General features: G+C 44.5%; 3 protein-coding genes across 10 annotated transcripts; 1 reads left to right on the top strand and 2 right to left on the bottom strand.

Moving 5' to 3' along the window:
- Positions 1-21: 21 nt before the first annotated feature.
- On the bottom strand, positions 22-6,957 carry nfyal (nuclear transcription factor Y, alpha, like). 8 transcript variants are annotated; one of them, XM_080496155.1, is made up of 10 exons: positions 6,864-6,957; positions 6,164-6,267; positions 5,168-5,254; positions 4,277-4,423; positions 4,061-4,192; positions 3,208-3,310; positions 2,947-3,116; positions 1,700-1,873; positions 818-940; positions 22-614 (listed from the first exon to the last, which is right to left on the bottom strand). In XM_080496155.1, exons 2-10 carry the CDS (start codon positions 6,242-6,244, stop codon positions 555-557), a joined length of 1,077 nt encoding a protein of 358 aa, XP_080352281.1. In that variant the 5' UTR covers positions 6,245-6,267; positions 6,864-6,957; the 3' UTR covers positions 22-554. The 8 variants fall into 8 exon arrangements, with proteins under 8 accessions (XP_080352281.1, XP_080352283.1, XP_080352284.1 ...); XM_080496157.1 differs by having other exon boundaries at positions 830-940; XM_080496158.1 differs by having other exon boundaries at positions 22-611; positions 830-940.
- Positions 6,958-7,746: 789 nt separating this feature from the next.
- On the top strand, positions 7,747-9,688 carry ngrn (neugrin, neurite outgrowth associated). Its single transcript, XM_080496164.1, has 3 exons — positions 7,747-8,111; positions 8,547-8,657; positions 9,025-9,688. Exons 1-3 carry the CDS (start codon positions 7,888-7,890, stop codon positions 9,587-9,589), a joined length of 900 nt encoding a protein of 299 aa, XP_080352290.1. The 5' UTR covers positions 7,747-7,887; the 3' UTR covers positions 9,590-9,688.
- A 568-nt stretch (positions 9,689-10,256) lies between these two features.
- On the bottom strand, positions 10,257-23,391 carry sort1b (sortilin 1b). The gene is made up of 20 exons (XM_080497332.1): positions 22,607-23,391; positions 21,463-21,522; positions 21,183-21,256; positions 20,987-21,089; positions 20,736-20,897; positions 20,534-20,607; positions 19,169-19,218; positions 18,898-19,025; positions 18,633-18,777; positions 17,282-17,437; positions 16,606-16,712; positions 16,174-16,276; positions 15,882-16,050; positions 15,568-15,758; positions 15,299-15,488; positions 15,025-15,141; positions 14,361-14,466; positions 14,130-14,245; positions 13,875-14,004; positions 10,257-12,456 (listed from the first exon to the last, which is right to left on the bottom strand). Exons 1-20 carry the CDS (start codon positions 23,090-23,092, stop codon positions 12,442-12,444), a joined length of 2,682 nt encoding a protein of 893 aa, XP_080353458.1. The 5' UTR covers positions 23,093-23,391; the 3' UTR covers positions 10,257-12,441.
- Between the last annotated feature and the right edge of the window lie 705 nt (positions 23,392-24,096).

The following is a 24,096-nucleotide window of genomic DNA, read 5'->3' as shown; positions in this document are numbered from 1 at the left end:
GAAACCACAAATACTCTCAAGTCAGTTTGTAAAATTTAATTATTGTCTCATCAATGCAATACACTGCAGGACTGCATTTGATGTAAACAAAAAAAATTATATCTACAATGAAAACCTGAACACAGAGGAAGTAACTACACGAATAAAATGAATACAAACACAATCACTGGCAAACTGTATAAAATGCGAATACCAAAAGGGAGCAATTTGCGACCGGACTGGGGAAAGAAAGAGACCGTCGTCTCTTAGAATAAACAATATTTTTATATTACAATCACATTTAAGCTTTTGTTCAGCGAACGCGGGCTGAAAGAGAGTGTCCATTGACACACAGGATGGGTTTCAAAAATAAATCTCACAATAAAGGGCATCCCGCAGAAGACGAAACAAATAATAGTTGTCCGACGACAAAAAAAAAAAAAAAGGTACCATTTACAAAAATATTTAAAGTTGACAAATTCTCAGAATTTACCCAAAACCAAACAAACAGATGGTTAGCCGGGATGAAGGACCTTCAGACCTGGTAGAGTTCAAGACAGATCGGTGGGGAGTCGTTATGAGACTCGGATCATCTGAGCCACCGTCTCGTCCGCCGCCGCCTGTCCGACTTCCTGCTGGAGGACGAGAGGGAGAGAACAGGATCAGGGACGAGCGCTTTGAAATCACCAGTTCAAATTGAGTAAAGGAAAGACAGCTCTGTGGGAGCAGAAAAGATGACAGCGTGTGACAAGTTTCCAAAGTTTCCCCATCCACGTCTTCCTTGTCACTTGTATTTGTTGTTTGGAGCTCTGGCTAGGTGTCTGTGTTTTTCATTTACCCAGCTCCGCACCTGAGCTAGAGCCAAAGCCATCTCCTCCTTCTCCTTCGGGGAATAGAAACGACCGCCGTCTCCTCGTTTACGCTGCATCGCGTGACGGTGGCGGGACTCGTGGAGGTATTTCTGAAAGCGACAAAGCAAATCAATATAACAGTGCAATTACGGTACACCTCCAAATAACTGCCAGTTCAAAACTTTTGCCATTTTTACCACACGTTGGTTTGAAGTAACAGAATATTTTTCAGCGTCAAACATAAATTGAAAGATAAATTAGCCTCAAAGCCATGCGGTCAGGGTGAATTTATAAAGATATTCATAATACAACAGCTATAGGAGACGTTTTTTTTTGACATTTCACTGTATTTTGCAGCAGAAGGTTTCATTAAAATTGTCTGTGTTAAGATTATGGTCATTTTCTGTAGTAAATACTTGGTTTGGTGACAGTATAGACATTTGAATATAGACTTTAAAATCAAAATTTTAAGGTTATTGTGCCAGATTTACTGGTCCGGCCCACTCGAGATGAGATTGGGCTGTAAGCAAGCCGGATTTAAACCCAGCAGGGTTGGTATCAGGTCAGAATGTGACAGTGTGCAGACAGCCATCGTCAATAAAAACAATTCCAGCACTGATGAGAAAATAGATTGGGTCGGAAATTCAGCTCAACTGAACACCCAGTGTGGAAATGGTGTGCGTGATGGAATGATCCCAGCATCAGTTGGTGAAGACGATTACTATTCAAATATTTAAAATAAACTGAGCATAAGAGTGACATTTGTGCGTCTCTCCCAAAATCTGCCCATTCCGTTTCTGTCCTGTCAAACCCTCCTCAGCTATTGGACCAAAACAACATTAGTTACTGTGAGAAAGCCATGAGCGCACCCTTCTTTCTTTGGGGATCTTTCCCTCGGCCTCCAGCTTGGCCCGGGCCTGCCGCCGCTTGAGGATGCGGTGGTATTGCTTGGCGTTGACGTACAAAGGCTCCTCCTCCAACATTTCCGCCCCTGGCAGGGGAATACGCTGCATTGTGGAAACGCCGCCGCCTCCAGGCACCATCTGACGGTTGGAGACACATAAACAGGCACGTCGCACTGAAAACAACTGGACTTAACAGATTACTGGGAAACATCATGCAATGCAAGAAGATGAAGTTGAATAAATCAGGAAAATGTCGTTAAAAGGCCATGTTGGAGGCTTTGAACACCCAGACATGTTCTCACTCCTTTACACATGCTCATGCTTGGTGGTGGTGGTGGTTCCTCTGGAAATTGCAATATATGTTTGTTTTTTTTAACTAAATTAAATTCCACAGAAATCACTACAGCTTGTTACTATCTGGTATGCAATTTTACATTATTCGCACTTTGGAAGCTAGTAAAAGAACTACAAGAAGTCAGATATTTCATGACTGAGAGGAAAAGATCTGTATAGATGAACCACAGGCTTTTTTTTCAATGTGGACATTAATTACAGGGTTTAAAATAAAACTACAACTGTGTCTCAGGTCACAAACGTCTGTTAGAGCAGCTCACATTAATTACATAATATCGTCTCAAATCAAACAACTGACCTGATCGTCAATCAACAACTGCATTTTCTATTTTGGTCTTGTGTTTGATGGAATTGAAATCAATATAGTTGGTTGCAAGAAAGCATGAGAATTAGTTATGCGAATGAAGGAAGTTAAATCCTTTCAGCAGCGTCAGGATGGGAATATGAGGGTTAAAGGTGCAAACTGTCATTTCCATGAATTGTCCCTCATTCCTTGGGATTTGATCAGAGCTGTACGATGGATACCGAGCTCAGTGTCGATGTTATTATATTCAAAGTTGAAACACTGCAGGAAATTATTACAATTTCACATATTTACGTAATTTCTTCATTACACCAGAGCTTTAAGATCAATATTTGGAAGTTTGGAATTCGAGCCCCAGTATTAAGAAGTGATTATTTGGACATTTTCGCAAAAAAAAAAAGAAAATCTTGGCCGTGTGTGTATTTTACAAGACATTTGATAACATAAACACTACATTTGTCCTCTTTAGAGTTTGTGTGAGCGTCATTGCGCCGCACGTTCCTGTGCTACTGAACATTCCGTGTTTAATTACAAGAAATGAGATGACGGGTACCTCTGCACAGGGTCTTACCATGACCATTCCACCTGCATTGACCATGTTTCCAGAGACGGGCAGGGTGACGGTCACAGTGCCTTGGCCGCTGTTGGTGGTGTTTGTGTTGGCACCGCCTGCTTGTACAATCTGAGCGCCGGCCAAGCTGGAAGCCGGAATTGTGATCATTCCTGTCGACAGATGATCATCACAACTCTCCGTCAAACTCGGAACTCGTCAAGTGCTCCTGTTTCATAAAAGTCTCGGGAGTGTTGTAGGTACCCTGCTGCAGGACGGTGCCGTCTGCGTTGACCGGCTGGTAGACGATGGTCTGTCCGTCCGCCGTCTGAGCCACCTGCTGCCCCTGCACGCTGATCTGCTGCCCCTGGAGAATGGGGGAAAAAACCATCACTATGCATGAATATTAAGCTCAACAATCACAGTTCTCAGCAGGTGCAGGAGGCCCAGATTCACTGCAATAGTCTCACATGGTGAAGGCCAGCGTAGTTTCCAAGTTTTCAGACTAACACAACATTTTGAAGAATCGTGGCTTTTCTCATTACTGGAATTCTAACAAAACTGACTCGACTCAAGCTGGTGATTGCGCCATGATGTCAGCGAGCAGTAAAGACCATTTTACTTGTTGTAAAATGTCAAGACATCAACTAGATTTAAAACAGGAACATTTCCACAGAGGGTCTGCTACAAAGGCCCAGTTTACGCGATGTTGTCAAGTGAAAACGCAAATGTTTTGTGGTGTTTTGGGTGTCTGTTAACACGACAACGCTGCTCGGAGTCACTAAAAAGGCTGATGAATGATTTGAAGACACGGCGACTCTGCCTGTAAACGCCAATTTCCGAAAACGCTTAGCCTCTAACGACTTTGTACCTGCCATGCTGCAGTAGCAGCAGAACCGTTGCTATTGCATGCTACAAAATAGTTCTGCACATGCTCAGTAGATACCAACAATTTTCATCGTTTTGCCAGGTAATTGGACATAATTTTCACATTGTTGCCATGTAGATGTAAAACTTTTCTGAAACTATAAAAAAAAAAAAAAGTGTTTTCACTTGAAACTATGTGGTGTAAACAACGCCTCAGTATCTATGCGGAGAAGCGGTGAAGGTGTAGCACCTGGTTCTGTCCTGCAGTGATGGCGGCCTGCGGCTGCTGGATGATGATCTGCTGAGGCTGGCCCTGCTGGCCCTGAAGCTGCAGAGTCTGACCCCCCTGCAGCTGGATTTGACTGGGCTGCACCAGCTGGATCTACACACAAGAGGCAAGAGTGAGACGTCTTCTTGCAGGAACACTTGACTTCACGGGCAGAACGTCGCGGGCCTGATATCTCACCTGCTGTAGTCCTTGAGCAGCAGACACAGGGACCTGCATGATGGTCTGTCCCTGGCCCCCAGACATGGCTTGCACCATGATGGGCTGTCCTGATGACGTGATGAGCTGCCCGCCGCTCACCTGGACCATCAGAGGCTGCCCTTGGACCTACGGTGGAGGCGACGGAAAGTGGTCAGAGCAGCAATGATGGCCGGTATCTCAGTATCGCAGACCGGCAGGGTTGCATGCAAGAGATGACATGTGGATCAACAGAACTGATGATTACAACCATTTCTCACATCTGGATACTACGAAAGCATCCAGTTACATGGTGGCAAACAATGGCTCCTTATAACTGCAATTAACAAATTCTGTCTCTCCGTTTTCCAAGATTTGTACTTACAAGACACGCTGGGCCGAGATGTTATAGGAAGTAGATTTGCTTGCAGTGCATATTCAGATGATACACAGTACTGTCATCAAATGAGTTTGCAGTGACATTAATACTGAGGTATCAGGACAAATGAATGAAACCATAGAGAAAAAAACCCCACTTCTATTATTAAAAACAAAAGCTCGATGATGAAAAGTGACAGGTAACGTTAAAAAAACATCCACATCACTCATGATTCCAATGTCCCCCTTGGGAACATCGAGTTTCTGAATCTGCTTGTCAAGCGAGAGGCTCTGCTGACAGCCAATGAGAGCACGGACAAAAAACCACAGACACTGTGCTGAGGAGCATGCAGTTCAAGGCAGTTGCAACACATGCTGGGGAGGGTAGAGTGTGGGTGGGGTTGGGGGTGGGTGGCGAACCGAACAGCAGAATGGGTCATGAAATCAAATAGGCAGCAGCCTGGGTTCAGCATGCAGACTGGTGACGATGCTGACACAGGGCGGCGGTGACACCACTACCTGGAGTGTCTGCACCTGCTGGCCTGAGGCCGTCACCACCGGCGCCTCTGTCTGCAGCTGCACAGCCGTCACTGTGCCCTGCGTCTGCAGGCAAGGCAGGACAACACCGTCTCAGACCACAGTGTCAAACCCGGAATCCCCCTGTGACCTCACAGCCTCGTGGAACCGGCGCCGCTTTTAGTTCAGGAGGCGAACGCAGCGCTTTTAACCTTGGGCTTAAAAACGTCCCGTCGATATTTAGGACCGACTGAGCTCACCCTGGGAGAGCTTCTGGAATTCTTCACGTGCCATACATGAATATGTCAAAATGATGACATCATTTGCATTTTGGGGCGTGTGTACCTTTAAAATTGAACAAAAATTAAAGAGGGAAATTCTTGAAATGATCTTACAGTGAAACTGGATCTTCTCAATCTGCTTTTCAGGTTTCACTGTTAGTGTGAAAGCTCCCTCAACGCCAAAGGGTAGTTCAGTACTGTGCATAAGATTTAGGAACCCAGGTGATTAATTTGAATGGGAATTACCGATGGTAATATTACCAATTTTATTTGTAGGTTATATTTATGTGTGTAGGAATATTGTGCTTCTACTTGCTGTTTTCATAACATACTGCACAATAATGTTTTTGTATTCTATGAAACCGGGTGACACATTTTAATGGTCATTGCCAATCTTGTTAATTTTTTTTACTGTAGGTTATATTTGTAATGTGTATTATAATGTTGTGTGCCTGCCGATGGAAACTGGCCATGGCTGAATCTGGTGCAAAGCATCTTTTCTTTACATGGTCCCTGAAAAATAAACACAAACTAAACAAAACCCATATTATTCTCATAGAAAAGGAACACATCATACAGAATATAACAAAGAAACTGTTATATATAGTGTGTGTTATTGGTGGGGGGGGGGGGGGGGGGGGGTTGTTAGTGTAATTGTAGTTGGCATGGTGGGGGTCCAGAGTGTGTGTGTGTGTGTGTGTGTGTGTGTGTATACCTGCTGTTGGAGCTGTCCATTGGTTGTCTGTACCACTATCTGCTCCCCAGTGGTAGTAGTTGCAGTAGTGTACTGCTCCATAGCTTATGTCTGTTTAAATCTTCCTTAAGACAAAAAAAAAAAAAGAAGATATTAGCAAATACTGTTTTAATTAATTATTAACGCAAAACGGCATAAATACAGACTGGGAGATTTGAATACTTCATTAGTAATTGGGGAGGAAAGGCAGTTAGTGTATTTATGTCAGATATGGGCCGGTTTATGGAGGTATTATGTGAGCTAACAAGATTAGCATAGGTTAGCCTGCTCAAACCCAGAAACCTCGAGGTTTTTTCTGGATAAAGTGAGCTTCACTACGAGTCTTTTTCCCCCCTGGAGGTTAAACATTATGACGATATTGCACGGCAGTGTTCGCCGGGGTCTGGGCGGCCGGGGAACCGACCGTCCCTTTGTCTCGGGAGCCGGGTGTTTTGGCCGAGTAGCCGCGGCTAGCAGCGCTCATGTTTCAGCCACATCGAAGCACAACAACGTCTCGCGGAGAAAACCCTCCATTAGTCCTCAAAATCAAACGCTTCGAATCGAGCTGCAATTTGAGGAGTTTTTTCTCCCCTTGCATTTAACCGCGTTAGTAATTTGGTTGGTCCATGACAAACCAATCCGTGCTGACAACTACCAATGCCTTCAATCGGTGCTGCCTTACCGTGAGTGTGCTGTCCGGTTCCCCTCTGATTGGCTCCAGTTCAGCTCTGAAGCCCAATCAACAAAGTGAGCAGACAAAATGGCGCAAATGAAACAACAGCGCCCGGGCGGGGAGGAGACACGCGCGCGGCCGTGTCACACGGGCGCGCAGCCTCGAGGACCGAGCTGTCAAAGGCTTGCAGAGCTCCAAGCAGGACAGCAGGGGGCAGCATTTATCCGGAATTAAACATTTGTTATATATTTCACGAAAAAGAAATATGGGGAAAGTAAACTGATAAATTGACGAATAGAATAGAATAGAATAGAGCTACTGTATTAATTCCAGAGGAAAATAGACCTAACAGTTTGACTTTTATATAATGTGTACTTGCACTTTTGGCACTGGTCTACCTATATATATCTACATTTTTCTATTTATCCTTGATCTTTCGTGTGCCTCAATGTCCTTTATTATTAATAATATTGTAATATAGCGTGCTATTGTCTTCATTTGTGTTCCAAATTTTACTTTATGTTTATTTTCTTCAATTCTAATAAAAAACGCTCGTTTCGTGCGTGGAACACACTCAAAGCATTTCACTGCAAATTATATTATGTATATTTGTTGTGTGTGATAAATAAAGGACATTATTATTTGTTGCTCCGCAAAGAATGAATAGAAGTTCAAATACCATGGAGTAAGCATTAAATAAGTCCTATTAAATATTAATGGCCTGGAGCAGTGGGGATAGACAGACGTGCTCGGGTTTGAATGACATACATTAAATGTACAGGTTACTGTCGGGGAGAGTATTTATTTTGTGTGTTGTGAGCAAAGAGTCCTCCGGGCCTCTAGGGGGTAGCACTGCGTCGTGTTACACCAGTGTTTGCGGAAGTACTCTCACGTGTGTTTTGGTCGTGTTGGTGTCCTTCGGATTTTTTTTTTATATGTAAAGTGTATTAATGTATTAGTAAGACATTCCTCCATGGAAGTGTCTATATTGGTGGATATGTGAGACTCACAGGACTGAAATACGCCCGCGGCCATGACTCGACCCCTTCACGCGCTGCCTCTGCTCTCCAGACTCTGCTTCACCTCCGTGACTCCGTCATTGTCCGCGAGCGGCTGCCGGTCTGCAAGCAGAGGCGTCACCAGGACCTGGACGGAACCCGGACGGCCCGGCGAGGGGTTCGGCTCCCGCAGCAGGCGGTCGTCTGATGGCGCCGACGAGCTGGAGGATGTGGAGGACAAGTTCCAGGCCCTCATGGAGTAAGAACCATCGTCATACGGTCATCCTCATCCTGAAGTGCAAATGTACAAAACTGGAAATTGTGGCCTTAAATTTACATTTTGAGGCCTTAAATTAATAGTTTGTGGACTTAAATTAATATTTTGCCCTCAAATTTTTGCCTTCAATTTGTATTATGTGACCTCAAATGAATATGTTGTGGTCTTGATAGTATATGGTGAACTTAAATTAGTATTTTCTGACATCAAATTAATATTTATGGCTCAAATTATTTATTATTTGTGTCTTCTTCTTCTTGTTATTATTATTATATATCAATATGCCTTTAATTCATATTTCGTGGCCACAAATTCATATTTTGCAGCCTCCATTTAAAGCTTTATTTGTTGTCTGACGCCCTGTGCAAATGTCGTGACTGTATAAGAAAATACTCACTTTCCTCTGTGTGTGTTCAGTGAGGAGAGGAAAAGACGGAAGACTGTCAAGTTCCACATGATGAGGAGGAAGATGACTCCATCAGGAGCTCCACAGAGGAAGTTAACCTGGGACGCCATGGAGCAGATACGGTGAGAGAGCTCTGATGTATAATACATTAAAAAAAGAGAAAAAAGTAGGATTTAATTAAGTCAAGATGACATTGTGTTCTAAACCTTTTGCCATAGTCATTAACAAAAACACCTCCAGGTGGCACTTTTACTCTTTCCTGATTGTCCTCACCTGGAGTGAGCCGAACAAAAATTGCAAATTAATATGATAAATGCTTAAACTACTTTCATTGTAAGTCTCCATCTACCCTGTATAGAAACGGGTATGTGCAGATCGCAGCAATACAAAAATTCCAGGATAGAGGATTGGAGAATATATGACATCAGCAAAGAAAACCACCAAATATTCTTCATCTTGACATAAAACCAACCGTGACTCCATTTTCAGGTATCTCAAGCAGGAACAGCCAGAGGAGTGGACCGTGGAGCGGCTCGCCGAAGGCTTCTCCGTCGCTCCCGACGTCGTCTGCAGAGTCCTGAGGAGCAAGTTCGTCCCTTTGCCAGAGAGGAGGGAGAAGCAAAACGCCAAAGTCATGGCTGCGGCCGGCCTGCAGGCGCTGCCTTCGGGCGCGAGCGCACGGCAGGGCGGGCTCACGCTGCCCGGGAACAGCCGCGCGGCAGCCATTCTTCCACCCGGAGGGACGGAAGGCGCTTTGCTCGCTGCGGCCAATCAGACTCCGGTGGTTGGAGGCGAAGACTCGGCGTCGCTCGGTCAGAGCCTCGTCCACGTTGCTGCTTCGCCGGCTCGGCGTACAGCTGGCGTCGGTAAAGATGTCTCAATGACGGCGTCCACGGAAGACACGGTGGAGGAGGAGGAAGAGGACAGTTGGGACGGACAAGTGTTGACGGAACAAGAGCTGGGGGAGCTGATGGGAACAGAAAAACCTTCTCCCGTTATGCAAGTGGGGAAGGATTTCTTTGACACAGAGGGAAACTTTTTATACCGAATCTGAGGATTTCACAGTTTGCGAGTCCCTCTGGCTTGCTTTGTTGCATTTCAGAACATGAAGATAATAAATGTGATTGGAAAATAAACGTTTATGCTTGTGCAATAGCGCTTTCTCACGATTTCCGGTTGCTTATTTCACTTTATTCTTTTCGTCGCATGATCATCGTACGTCAAGTCGGTGGGTGGAGGCTGGTCGTGTGTCCATCACAGGACAAGCACACATTCACACCTGTGTAACATTTCTATATGTGGCATCGCCGTGAAGAATTAAACCTCATTGCTATCAAACTCGCATTAACCTCAAAGCCATTTTGTCAGGTAGAGACATTTCTTTATTATATCATTAAAACTAGTTTGTTTGCAAATGCAGAAATGTTTTCTACAAATTGTTCAGATTTGTGAAAAATATGGACATTTTCATCATATGCTCTCCACCACGACAAAGAATATCTTTAAAGTTTACTGGTTTGAAATTGAGATTTCATAAATGATAAATTCCAAGAAGCTATAAAAGTTACAAGTAATTATGTAGGAGACTAGATTTCATTCAACAAGATAAATCCATCAATTTCTCTGCACCTCTTTGGAAACTGAAGTTGAGAAATTGTAACTAAAAACCACAAGCTGAACTGCAGGAAGACACACAAAAAAAAATGAACAAACCCCCAAAATTTAATGGAACTTTTTGAATTTATTGGCAAACCCAAAGAAAACTGCTTCAAATATACAGAAAAGAGAAACGGCAGATAAAAAGATGAAACCTTGTATATTTACAAAACCATCACAATGACTCATTTTATACAGCAGGTTCAAATTGTAACAAAGTTTCATTACTTTCGCACAAACATTTAAATAAAGGGCCGTTCCCAGTGTAAAGCAGCTACATGAACACCCTGCATCCACATCGTCTTCTTTGAATTGATTCTAGTCAAAGTATTGCAGCTTGAATTAAAAGTCTCACAGTCACGCAGAAAACTAAAGAAACGCCACCTTGTCGGAGGCCGTGAACTCGCTATCGAGAGGCGACATGCAGCTTATTTGGAGCCGAAGTGAAAGATCTGAACTGCTGAAGAATTCATGTTGGGGGGGGGGGGAAGAAAAAAAAAAAAGTGCAACTTCTGGATGTCACAGACACACTGCATTAAAATCGGTTACATGTGAGCCGACTTAAACAGGAATCTGTAAAAACACGTCGGCTCCGCCCACAACTAAATTACTGCATTCTGAACCAGTCGCAAATAAAATAAATTAAACCTGTATGACGGCAACACGTATATTTAAACCCACGACACACAAAAAAAAAAAAAAAAAAATGTGCAAGACATGTTTAAAAAGACTGGTCAGACTTTGTAGGAGTGAACAACGAGAAACAGTGAAGAGACTTTCGATTATCCTAGTAGTTTAAACTATAATTACTAAAAGAAAAATATTCCACTCTTAACTGATCACCTTTAGCTGGACCTGTGCTCTACAAGATTCACATTGGGCTTTTGTTTATTCACCTAATTTTCTTTTTTTTTTGCATTCCATCACCAAATCCCACACACGCATTTGATTAGCTGATTGTATCGGTACAAAATGTAAGATATCTGCTATCAAACTATATTCTTATCATTTCTGAACGTCTCAGGAACCACAAGTCATCAACTGTGACCCGATTTTGTAAAAGCTGATCCGGTACAAAAAGCAACTTGCATTCTTACAAACACGACTTGCGCGGGAGTACAGTGGTTATTAAGTCGCCACGACAGGTCGCTCTTCGGAAGATATAAACTTCAACTACAAACTCTTCGCATACAAAGGACCTTGTGCTTTTTTTTTTTGCAGTCCCGACTGCAGACAAAGTTTTTTAATGTCTTGAAACATTGTACGAACCTGGACAATGACGCAGAACATGTTTAGCTCGATGGCATTACCATTCGTTAACCAACAGAAGACTTAAAAAAAAAAAAAAGATATATATATTGTGCCAATAGGAGAATTTCACATGCACGGACAATATCGTGAATACACTAAATCCAGACATTTTATTGCTATCAAACCTAATGGAAATGCTTCATTTCCACGTTATGTCTTATTACTTTGAAGTTAGATTTTGGTCGTACCAAAAGTCTGCAGGCTTGTATTCCACGTACAGACTGAAAACGGATGATTCCACAAAAGGTGTCGGGCCCGGAACATTAAATTTACATACTTGGGGCTCCGTCGGGTCTTTGTTTTTGTTTTTTTGTTGTTGTTTTTTTACAAATACTTCATTATATAGAGGTTAAAGACTAAAATGGTCTGGAAGCGTTTATTCGCCAGTAAGAGACGGACTGAACCGATGAAACGCATGAAAAATGAGTTCTGTACAAGTGCATGAGGGGGGGGGGGGGAGGGGGCGGGGGCGTCCTCGACAGTCGCGGGAGTGTTTCCGTCAGCGCTCCCGGCCGGAGGAACCCGTAAACGCGGCGGTGGATTTATACAGCAAGCAATTCCTTCAAAATCCGATCTGTCTGGCTGCTGAAGTTCTTCACTGCCTGGAAAATAAATAACCTCAAACTTAAGCAACTGAATCGACAGCTTGAAGCAAAAGGCCGCCGCTGCTGCCGCCGCCATAGCTCTCGGTCGTCACAAGTCGTCTCCGTACATTCAATAGACTGGGCTGATGACAGCAGATAAGACACAGACGCTTGATCTGTCGCTGAGGGCAGAGTTTCTACTGGAGGAAGAGGAGGAGGAGGAGGAGGAGGAGGAGGGGGGGTGGAGGGAGGGGGGGTTGAAAGGAAGAGCAGGGGAAAGGTATGTCGGGAGCAGAAACCAGCCTCCGGGACGGGCTGGAACCCTGCTGCTCGGCTGCGCCACAGGTCCGACCCGCTATTCAAGGAGATCCTGTGCAAACAAAAAAAAAACAAAACAAAAAAAAGGGGGCGTGTCAGAGAAGCCAGGTGAGCAAACAAGAGGTTTTCTCGTGTTATGTTTACACAGACTCGGCGAACTATCACTCCAGTGACCTAAATACAGCCACTCCTAAAAACAGTCGGATTACAAAGGTCAGAAAACGGACGGGTTAATGAGTCTCTGGTCGCCGAGCGTGACGCAAGAATGAGCTCGGCTCCGCAGGAGAAAAAGGTTCACATTATTTCTTTGGGATGTATTAAGAGTCAAAATATTATTTTCCATAAATTTTAATGTGCTCATTGTTTGTGATTTCATATATAAAAATAAATGTGTTTGCTGAACAATTAACAGCAGCCACTTTATTCATTGTGTTAAATGCCAATTTAACTTAATTTATTTATTTTTTTAATAAGCTTTGTGGCCTAGTGTCCAATATTATACTTTATTTTTTTAAACAGTTTCACATTTATCTCAGAGATCCAACAACATTCCGGTATTTATCTAAATCCAAACTTGGTTCTAAAGTTCATCCAGTCTAAAAGTCCCTCTACTGAGAACAGGATGTTTCTGCTTCTGTCTGTCCACGTCGAGGCCAGGCCTGAGAAGAGCTTTCTGGTGTTTCCTTGTTAACTGGTGAACCTTTAGCATCCCTTGCTGCTGCCAATAACAGACGCTAAAAATCGACAGAAATCTGTAGCCGACTTGACGAACGACGTTTAACGCCATTAAAAATAAAGCTTCAAAGTGTCGTACCTTTTCTGAGTCTTATTAGGGTCCGAACACTGACAGTGCATACGACCCTATTGAAACTATAGGGAATATTATTATTATTATTTTTAGTCAGGCCTGAACTGACACGTTTTTTGAGGGCCTTAGCATACATAAGCGTTGGTGAAATTTAAATACATGCAGTTACTCGCGGCAGCGATGGACGCTAAAGGAAGTCGGGCACCATTAAACAGGGAAGCCAGTTATTTCAAAACTCAGGCGCTATGTGCCAATGTTTACGGCGGCTTTATCGCTGTGACCACAAGGAGAGGCTCCTGAAGATGGGGAGTTAAAAATATTGTGTCAGAATGTTCCTTAGTTTGGTCGTACGTCTTACAGTCACTCCCAAGTAGCCAAGGGAAGCTCCTGCTAACTGTTACGGTTTTTCATATTTTACTAAATGTGTTCAGTATAATCAGTAAGGCAGAGCTCCACTGAAAGAGGGCGCGGTTATTTCCCCATGTGATGTCATGAAGGGAAAACTTCTGACTCACACATTCACCAAAACGTGGAGCAAGCGAGTGACGGAGAGAGACAGACTTTCTTCACGGGGACACATATTACTGTTAGGAAGTGAATTTAGTACAACACGGGACTTTTATCGATTTTATCGTTGAATGAAGTGAAGATTTCAACGGTACCTCGTCTGAGTCATCGTGAAACTCGATTTTCCCGTTGTGAGTGTGGTTGGTCTCCAGCGGGTCGTCCATGGCGTCGGCCGTGTTGTCCTCGACGTGCTGCTGCAGCACGGAGTACCTGTGGACCAGGAACCTGCGGGAAAGCGTTCAGAATCAAGTCGGAGCCGTCTCGCAAAAACACGTGAGAAATGTACAAATGACGTCACGCGAGACGAGAGAAAAGGACGTCGGCACGTATTCCTGCAGAGGTGCACCAACCTGCCGCCACAGACGTATTTCTTGACGAACACGACGCCGGCCGCGACGCTCATCAGCATCACCGCAATGACAGTGATCACGATGAAGGCCGTGGCCCTGGACGAGCCGTCCACCGTCTGTGAACGACACGAGCGGGAAGGGGGGGGGAAGCAAGAGGAAGGCACGATGGTAAGAGAATCGAGGCTGGATTTCTATTTGCATGTATTTCCATGGCTTTCGGGAGAAACTCACCTGATCCTGGCCCAGCAGGTCGCTCACACACCTCTTACTGAGGTCCAGCTCCTCGCGCTTTGGCGTCTTTCCTCCGACGCATTTATCGCCGGGGATTTTCCTGTAGCTGCGAAGGGAGAGCGCGGTCATATTGTTATGGTCCTACCGTCGACAACGTGGGATCCTTATGAGGTTTGAGCGGAATTTTGACAAACGAGCTGAAAATAGTATACGAGTGTGTTCACGCTCACCAGACAGGAAATAAATAAATGCTCAAGTTTGACTCTGATGAGTGCGAAAAGCACTGGTTGAATTCATAATTTATGGATCATTCAAATAATTCATTTTGCAAGAATCTTGAGTGATAAAAACACTCAACTTTACTACACACCAGCAAAAACCTCTACAAAAGACGATTTCTGCGAGACAAAGGGGACATTTGTCAATCTTCAAGACATGAAATGGCGAACACAGTCTCTACTTTTAAGATTCGCCTTAAAGCTTTTCGATTGAACAAAGCTTCCAGCTCAAGCTGGTTCTGGGCCATTTTGTAGTGTAGCTGCTATAAGTTTAGTTTGCTGGGAGGCTCTCGCGCTGTTAAAACAGCCTTGAAATGACTGCGTTGTACTCGGCTAAAGCTAAAGACAATCTCAATAATCTCCTGAGGTGGAAGCCCGAGCCTTACCCGCTGGTCCGCAGCTGCTCCTCTTTGCCATGTAGACAATACTCCAGAACTTTGCCTTTCAGATCCGGCTGCTCCACACACTCTGAGCTGTTCTCCTTACGGTAGTACCCAAAGTCACTGTGAGGAGGCAAAAACATGCAAGGATGGAAACTAAGGAAGGAAGAAGCAACTCGCATTTACTCTTGTCTGTGTTGGTGAGCAGTAGTTTGAATTCAATGTCATTTAATGTCAATTTCACCAACAAAAGGTGGCATTTACTCTTTCCAAGTCTTACCACAGGAAGTCGTCCAGGGTGCACTGACACGGAGTCGGCTCGGTGCTGACCTCGTAATCACGGCCGTTCCAACAAACCGAGTCCTTTCTGAGACGCAGGAATTTCTCCTTGTAGCCCAGGATGCAGCCGTCAGTCGGGTTACTGATGTCGTCAGAGTGGGCCAGCCACTGGACGTAGTCGTTGTCTCCACCTGAGCCGTCAGAAGTTTAGATTCTACCTCCAAAGGGCTTACGTTTACGGTAGAACACATTTCCTGGCACATAACGTACAGTCTCTGGTGAGCAGGTCCCTGAAGTCGATGGTGATGGAGACCCAGCTCTGGCTCAGCGCCGTGCCTTTGTAGCCCCAGACGCTGACGTTCATGGAGCGAGCTCCCGGCTCCGACGCCAGCCCGGTGAAGTAGATGGGCTCTTTGGTGAAGGTGTACACGTGCCAGCACTGTCCTTCATCGGTGGAAAATCTGTGAGGTGGAGACGTATTCAGATTGCGAGAGACGCTGCAGACACTTCTGCACTATTGCTCGGGACATTAAGAAGCAGAAATCAAACATCCCGGCTGCTGCTTCCCAACGAAGGAACCTCACTTAATTTTGTCGATAGTTTGGGGACTGTGCTCGACAGCCACCAGCAGCCCCCCGGAGTCCAGAATCGCGTAGTGATGGGGCCCAATGAGGGCCTTCATCCAGGTGTAGCCCCCGTCGTCGGACACGTACACGTCTGGCGTCGTCACCGAGATGGCATCACCAACACTCCCTGGTGGAACACAAGCAAATCCTCAGAGGGACAAAAAAAAACCAAAAAATCTAATTCCTCATTTATTACATGTGGATGAAATTCAGTGTATCTGAAACTGTTGGGACTTTCTGCGAGCGTTACCGTGAGCGATGATGAGGCCCACGGCGTTCGGCTCGCTCAACGGCAGCATGGGGACGTTCAGCCTCATGGCAGTGCTGTAGGCTGCGTGGATGTGGAGTGAACACTGCAGACACAAACACGGGAAGGCTTCGGTACTCCAGCGATCATAAACGGCAGCTTGGCGCGCTCCCTCTCGCCCGGACTCTGTCCACACGCCAAGGAGTCGTTTCGGTTTTTCCTCGCGTCAAGCTCACGAGCGTCAAACACATTTTAGTTCAAGGGTCACATATTTCATCTTCACTTGGCGGAACCATTCAAATAAGAGACACAACCTTTAACATCGCAAGTCATAAATAGAGTCTGCAACTGTCATGGCTGATGATGTTTTTATTTACGCCATGATGTCTTTAAATGAGTAAGAAGGAAAAATAGATCCTTCGCTCCCGTCTTTACCTCCGCTGGGTCTTTAGACGTGGCGTCGCATTGGCCGTTGGCAGGTTTTCGCAGGGGAATCCATTCGCCCCCCTGATCGAAGGAGACCACCGACTGCACGGAGTGATCTGGAACAGCAAGGCGGGAGCACGTTTAGGAAAAAAAGTGCTGTGAATAATAATAATAATAATAATAATAATAATAAAACATAAGTGAAGCTGATCCACTGGATGAATCAACTGTCAATCAGTTTCTTTAAAACTGTTGGAAGTTCATGACAATTGCAAAAACGGATTGCTTTTCATGATTAACAAGTAATCGCTATTTCTATATGGTAACTGCCACTTCAAACTATTACAAAGAAAATAAGATGTGAAATAGTTTGAAAACAGTTTTATTTCTAAGAATCCCAATGAGCAAGGGAGACTGGGTTAAACGGCGGAACGAAACTGTAAAGACACGAGAGCAACATGGAAACCAAAGTTAATGTTTATCTGGTAACGTGAGCTTCAGAAAGGCAACACTTCTAACATCGCACCGCTAATTAAAAATTTACCCGACACCCTCCCTCTCGCATGGGGACGTTATCAAACGTGTGTGTTTCTAAGGGAATCTGAGTGCAGGCAGGTGTGTGTGTGTGTGTGTGTGTGTGTGAGATATTCCTGCACCTGAGCCCTGACACATGAACGAAGCTTACCTTCGGCCAGAACGCTCGTGATGAAAACGCCTCGCAGGGAGGTGACGTTGGTGAAGTCGGTGTCGCCCCCCGTGGAGGTATAAAGGTGGCGCTCCAGTGACTTCGAGTACACGATGCCCCGGTCATCCGACACATAAACCGTACCGCAGCTTGTATCTGCAGGTGTGGAAAATATATTGTGCGTAAATTCAGAGCGGGAAAATGAGTCACCGACGGATCGACGTGGTATAAAGCTCAACACGTTCCATCACAGTGACGATATCAACGTGAAATATCCCACACAGTTGAGATGAGGAGATTAAATTGAAGCCAAGCCTGCATTTTGTTGAAGATTTATGTGGTCATTCTCTAAAATGTGTTGTACAAGTTGGACTCAACCGATACATTACTCACCGTGAGAATTTCTGTTTCTTCACATGTGTAAATTATGTGCTGCAAGTGGATGAATGAATGTGTCCATAATCACCTCTGACAACATATCATTAACATGTTCCCTACTGAACCACAAGCGCCACTTGTTACCGGCGACAGTTTCCTGTTTCTGCTTTAACATTTCCTTTCAGTCTGTACTTGTGTCTTAATGTCTGAAGTGTGTTTTCAACACGTGTTGTATTTTATCATTTGGGGCCCTGCTAAAGAGACATTTCTGTCACCACTTTGGGCTGACTAAATGTGTCTTATCTCATCATATTAGACAGACATCCATGTGGTGTGACAAACTCATCAGCGTTACTTTATTTATTTTTTAACGTATTACTCTATTTAGTTTTTTTTCCATCTTTTTAAAACACATTTCTTAGACTTGTTTAAAGGGAAAGTTTTATTTATTCCATGTAATAGAATCTTGCTTTTTGATTTGCTGTAACTTGCAAACAAAAAAATATTAAACAGGTTTAAAGAAAAAAAAATTATGTCACCGTCAAAGTCTGATTATATATTTTAACTTTTTATTTTGCTACTCTATTACTTATATACTGTCAACTGGCTGCTGTAACAATTTAGATTTATTTAATGTGGGATAAATAAAGTCTATCTTTATAGATATATCTATCTTTTTAAAACTCGTCTTAAAACCCATTGTTATTCTTTGGCTTTTACCTCAGCGTGAGACTCTGCTCTGGTTTTAGTGCCTTCGTTTTTTTTTTTTTTATTGTTTTAACTTTTTATGTTTTGTTTATTGTTTTACCATCTGATTGTTTTCATTGCGTTAACTTTTTTATTGTTTTTATGTTTTTATTTTGCCACTTATATCTTTATTTCAATGTCCAGCACTTTGTCTCAGCTACGGCTGCTTAAAGCGCTTTATAAATAAAGTTGAGTTGAGTTGAGTTTCCATCGATAAGAAACTGACCTCCTGGCTCATCCACATGCATGAAGACCATTTCATCATTCGCTGCCAGGATCGAATAAAACTGCTCGTGGCCGACGGCAGGCAGCTGGGCGATGTTCCACGTCTCGCCCTGATCCACGGACACCTCGATCTTCCTCATGTTGTCCTGCAGAGGGGGAAAAAAGAAAAGAAAAAGAAAAAAAGAGGATCAGCACTTTGAAGATGTAGAGTTAATTCAACCAATTTTTCTCTTTGTCTGAACTTGTTGCTCATGTTTTAAACTCACCACTCCGGTCATCACCGAGGCAAAGAGGAAGCGTCCACCCAGACCGAAGGAGTAGACCTTTGAGGAGATGGTCTTGTTGTTTTTACCATAATCCATTGTCCTGTGCAGCTCCAGTGTCCCCCGATCATCTGCGAAAGTTTCAAACTCAAACATGAGCGTTTCGACCAAGAGCTGGACACGGGTATGCAATAGTTATGTACAATACTGTGGACAAATAAAAATACATTTCATGCACATGGTCATAAATTATCCATAGTTCTCGGTGACTTACTGCAAGATGTGTTGTGGCTGGTCGTAAAGAAGATGGTGTTTCCGTTTCCCCTGAAGGCAGAGTGGTCGGTTAAGCACAATCGTGCAAAAAGTCAAGTGTGTGAAAGCTAAATGAATGTGATCTTGTATAATAAAACAGCGGCTTCGCTCGCTCTCTCAACAAACAAGCCCTGCTTTGGAAATGCTTTGCATTTCTGCATCAAGGACAAAGAATCCGGTTTCACACAGGATTCTTTGGGCAGTCCGAATCGGCTTCTGTTATGCTGCAACTTTTGCTTCTCTGTGAGAGTCATGTGACGACGTGGCATTTCCAACCCAACTAGTACAAATCTCTGTCATTTGTACTTTAATTGCTTGCGTTTTGACTTCAGGACACTCCTGTCCGAACTGGAACAAAAAAATAAATAAAAAATATCAACCATTTCCCCCCCATTAACATGTTCACATGGTGTTTCAGGATTTGGAGCAAGAAGCCTGTGACTGTTTTGGACACGCAGTTCTCTCAGACAAAGCGACCTTGACGGCACAGCCTTAAAACCGAAACGAAACAGATATTGGGAGCTGCCAAGGTTACGGAACGGTACACACCAGGAAGTAGCTTCAAACCAAAACAGGTATGCTGTGGGAGGGCTTGGCAACAACAAAACTCGTCCAACGGTGATTCACAGCAATGCAGTTTTACTGGCTGTTTGACAAAGGCTCAGCAACAATAGCCTGATGAGAGGATAGGTCTCTTCAGTTCACGTTTAAATCGTACTGCCATTCACCGAAATAAAGCAAAACTTTTACTTTTTAGTAAACTTTTACTATATTTCAACGCCCGTGATAATTAGGCTGCAGAGTTATCTTCTGTTTAGATCTTTACTACATACCAGGGGCCTCATTTATAACAGGTTGCTCTTCAAATATCAGACTTGCAGATCCACGGAATCATAAACAGCCAAGCTGCAGTGTTTTCTTTAGTGGAACATTACCGCTGAATCAGCAGCACCATGTTTATAAGTTTCATCTTCAAATGATAAACGGCGGTGGATAGAACTACCGTGACACCAAATAAGATCATTCTCCCAACCTCCACCACCTCCCATGACGACCTCGCTCTCCGTAAAGTTTCTTCGTCTTTTCCGTCAGGATTTAGCGTCAAATGCCGTCGATTGAGATGTAAAAATATTGACGAGGGACTTTCCATTGACCGGGCGCACGTACATTTTTAGTAGGAATCCTCCGCAAGGTTCTATAAACGAGGCCGCAGGCCAGCAAACACGGGGTTAATCCACCTCTCGCTCAGACTCAGGCCTTATGAGGAAGTTTGCTCACCGAGATACTGAGAAAAGTGTTGAAATCGTGGGTTTGTCGTGTCTCTTACCACTTCACTAAACACACCATTTTGTGGAGCATTTTCCAGGTCTGAGCGAAATCCTCAGACAGCCACAGTTCATTCTGGGGACGGAGGAAATATTCACCATTAACTCACTGATAATAAACATGTGGCATCAGACTGACTGATGAAAACGACCGATGTGTTGCACTGACGACGCAATGTTTTCGTTGCGCTACCGAGTACTTACATTGTTGCTGAGAACTGCCAGCACGCTGGAGTTCTCCGGGTTGTACGCCATCTGCATGAGGGGGTTGAACGGCAGATCCCGGTGGGTGAAATTCTCCCCGAAGTCTTCAGACACAAAGATCCGAGATCCATAACTTCCAGATACTTCAGCTGTCAGAATCACCTGCAGGCCCAGGCCAGAACGGTTCTTTAGAGTGCTCACACACACACACACACACACAAAAAATGGGACCTAATCAGGAAATGACTTACTTTCCCCGAGTTCTCAGGGCCGATGGCGATACCGAACTCTGATCGGATGAACGTGCTGTTGATGAGGGTCGTCACGTCCTTAAACGACTTCCCATAGTCCTCGCTGGCAAACAAGATACGTTGAAGTGAAATATTAATGAAAAATCAAGACAATTGTGCTGAAGTTTCGCGATCTCGGGTACAAAAAGCAACATACCTCCTGTAGAGTTTGGACTGGCCGAGTTTGATCATGAAGAAGGGAACCTGAAAGGTCGTCAAAGCCAGAATAACCTGTCGAGAAAAAGAAAACGAAACTTCAGCTTGCGGGAAACGGAGCAAATATCCTTTATTCAATGAGCCTTATTTATTTAAGGGGACTCATTATGTGCCACATGCCACATGGTTTGCTATATACATTTCCAGTTCACACCAGAGTTGAACTCCACTTGTGGGAAAGCGTGACACGTTTTGTGATGACGACGAGTGGGAACACTCACCCCGGAGCCATCTCCGACCCAGGCCAGCGACACCGACCCACTCAGGTCGTTGAACGTACACTGGGGAGAAACGACAGCGACATGTTCATCTATCCTCCATATTAAAGTACAAAGTGTGTTGCAGTGGCGGACGCCAACCTCAGAAGAGGAAGAAGCAGCTCAGCCCCGCTTGCAAAACGTGACAAACTGACAAAACAACTCTCAACTGCAACCAAAGTATGGGAATTTTTGCCTCCAGACAGAGTTGTTGTTTTTCTTGCTTTGACTGGCAGCGTACCCCCCTCCCCCACCCCCAATCATATGATGACAAAGTGAGCCAAGTGAATCACTTTGCAGAGCAGACACAAGGCGTCAAGCCAACTGACAGACTTCTGAACACAACCAACAGACTGCAGATCAAGAATTTAATTTTAAGATATTAATTGTTCCTGCTGGTTAGGTACATTCAGCAGGGAAACCTAAAATGCTTTCACTGTTGGAAGGGACTTGCTGGACTTTGTCAGTGAGAAGCATCTGAGCCCAAGCCTCCAAACCCTGATGCAAAGTTGAATCACACGCAAATAAAGCAGCACTTGCTGGAGGAAGTAGGAACAGTACAACAACAACAAAAAAGAGGTGCGCAGTTCTTACACTTTGACCACTTCCTTGTTGGAAGTCTGTGCTGAAAACACTGTCGTCACTGTGTCAGAACTTCACTTCCTGCTTCTTCACTGCCCTCGCAATTACACAAACGTGGCTTTTAATTAGAAAATAACTGCCATGCAGGCAGTCACATGTCCTCCCCGTGGGGTCAATTTCCCCGTCAACATTCTCGGAGGCAGCCAGAAGTGGGATGAGGGATGAAATATAGGTCACGACCTTTGCAAAGGACTCACTGCACTGTGCTGCTGCGCCAAATAAATAATAAATACATGTGCAAAGAAAGAAAATAAAAGCACATTGAGATACAGGATTACACGTATTGTTTCCAATGCGAACAATAGAAAGCACACCTTCCCTCCTGCAGCCACGGCAGGTGAGTGGAAGAACCAGGCTGGTGGTTCTGCACACCTGGTCACACATTGATTCCCCTCCGGTCGTTTTTTGGGGGGGTTTTAAATCACGAGACGCGTGAAGTGTAACAGGACCTCAGCGGCGAACTTACACTGTGGGTGTTGTCCGCCAACTTGCTCTCGAACCCCCCCAGGGACCCGCACGAGTCCTGGTCGGCGCTCCTCCGGGTCCGCAAGCCTGCTGGTGGCAGAGATCTCCGCAAGCCTTGTGGTGGACCCAGCGGTGCAGGTAGAGACCTCCGGTCTCTCCACAAGCCTTGTGGTGGAGCCAGCGGTGCAGACAGAGACCTCCGGACGCCACTTGGCGGTTTCAGCCACTCAGACAGGGACCTCCGGGCTCTCCGCAAGCCCGTTGGCGGACGCGGACGCCCCAGTGCAGACAGAGACCTCCGGACGCCATGTGGCGGTTTCAGCCACTCAGGCAAGGACCTCCGGACCAGGTGCACCGGCTCCGCTCCGGTTCTGGACCGCTTGACGAAAACCGCTGTGGACGATTCGGATCCGTTCTCCTGGAAATCTGAGCCGGCTGAGAAAGTGACAAGAGACAAGAGCAAGACGCCCCGGAGCAGAAGTCGCATCCTCTCTGCAGGTGGGAGAATAAAAAGTAAAAAAAATAAAATAAAATGTGGAGGGAGGGTTAAAAAAAAAAGCGTCTTTTGTCGGTCCCGGTTATGAATTGAAGGTCGCTCGCGCTCCGCTGGATGACATCAACAAACAGTCCCGCTCCTGTCTCAGGCTTCACGGCGCGCGCAGCGTCCGCTCGGGGATTTCTAAACCGGTCTCACCGTGAAGCAGCGACAAAAAATATATACCCAACAACATCGAGGGAGAATCGCTATGTTACAATTTGGCCGAGGTGTTAAACGCATATTATTGTCGCTCCTTGATGCACATCACGCACTGTGCGAATAGAAATAGAGTCGGCAGGTCTAATGCTCTGTGAGGAAGGCAGCGCGCTGATTGGCTGAGCTCGGCCACCTATCCGTTTTTCTCATTGGTTGAGTCCGTAAATGGGCGGGTACAATTGAGGAGGGGCATAATTACCTGTCAAATGCTTTCAAGATAGGTTGCGCAATACTATCGCTCAAATACTGTGTAGTCTGCATTTAAAGCAAAAACAAAATAAGTTATTTTACCTTTTCTAAGCCACGATTTTTCATCATGTATAGTATATGCAGTCATTGCCATTCAATTGTTTAATTTATTTATTGTTTATTGTATTTGTTTAATGAAAGTAGAAGCAGAATCTGTACATTAATGTCCGTTACACTTTCAAATTAACACAGCACCAAGAAGAAAATATTTCCTATATCTCTCTGCCACTGACTTTATGGTCTGATATCACATACGGTTGCTTTTCAGTAGCCCACGGCATCAACACAATGATTATAGAAACTAACAAACAAACAAAAAAGCGTATGTATACTTAAGTAAGCAGCTGATTTTGTCCATTTTGCCTTTCCAAGATTTTATTTTAAGGAGAAATTATATCGGTTATTAGCATGAACAAAAAACAAAAATAGTAAATATAAAAATTATAAGAAAAAGTGAAGCACACCTCCTCAGATCCTCAAACCATCTC

Source organism: Blennius ocellaris, assembly GCF_963422515.1.
Source record: "Blennius ocellaris genome assembly, chromosome: 5".
NCBI classification, from domain to species: domain Eukaryota; kingdom Metazoa; phylum Chordata; class Actinopteri; order Blenniiformes; family Blenniidae; genus Blennius; species Blennius ocellaris.
The sequence above is the reverse complement of the archived record's forward strand: the minus strand, read 5'-3'. Positions and strand labels throughout refer to the sequence as shown.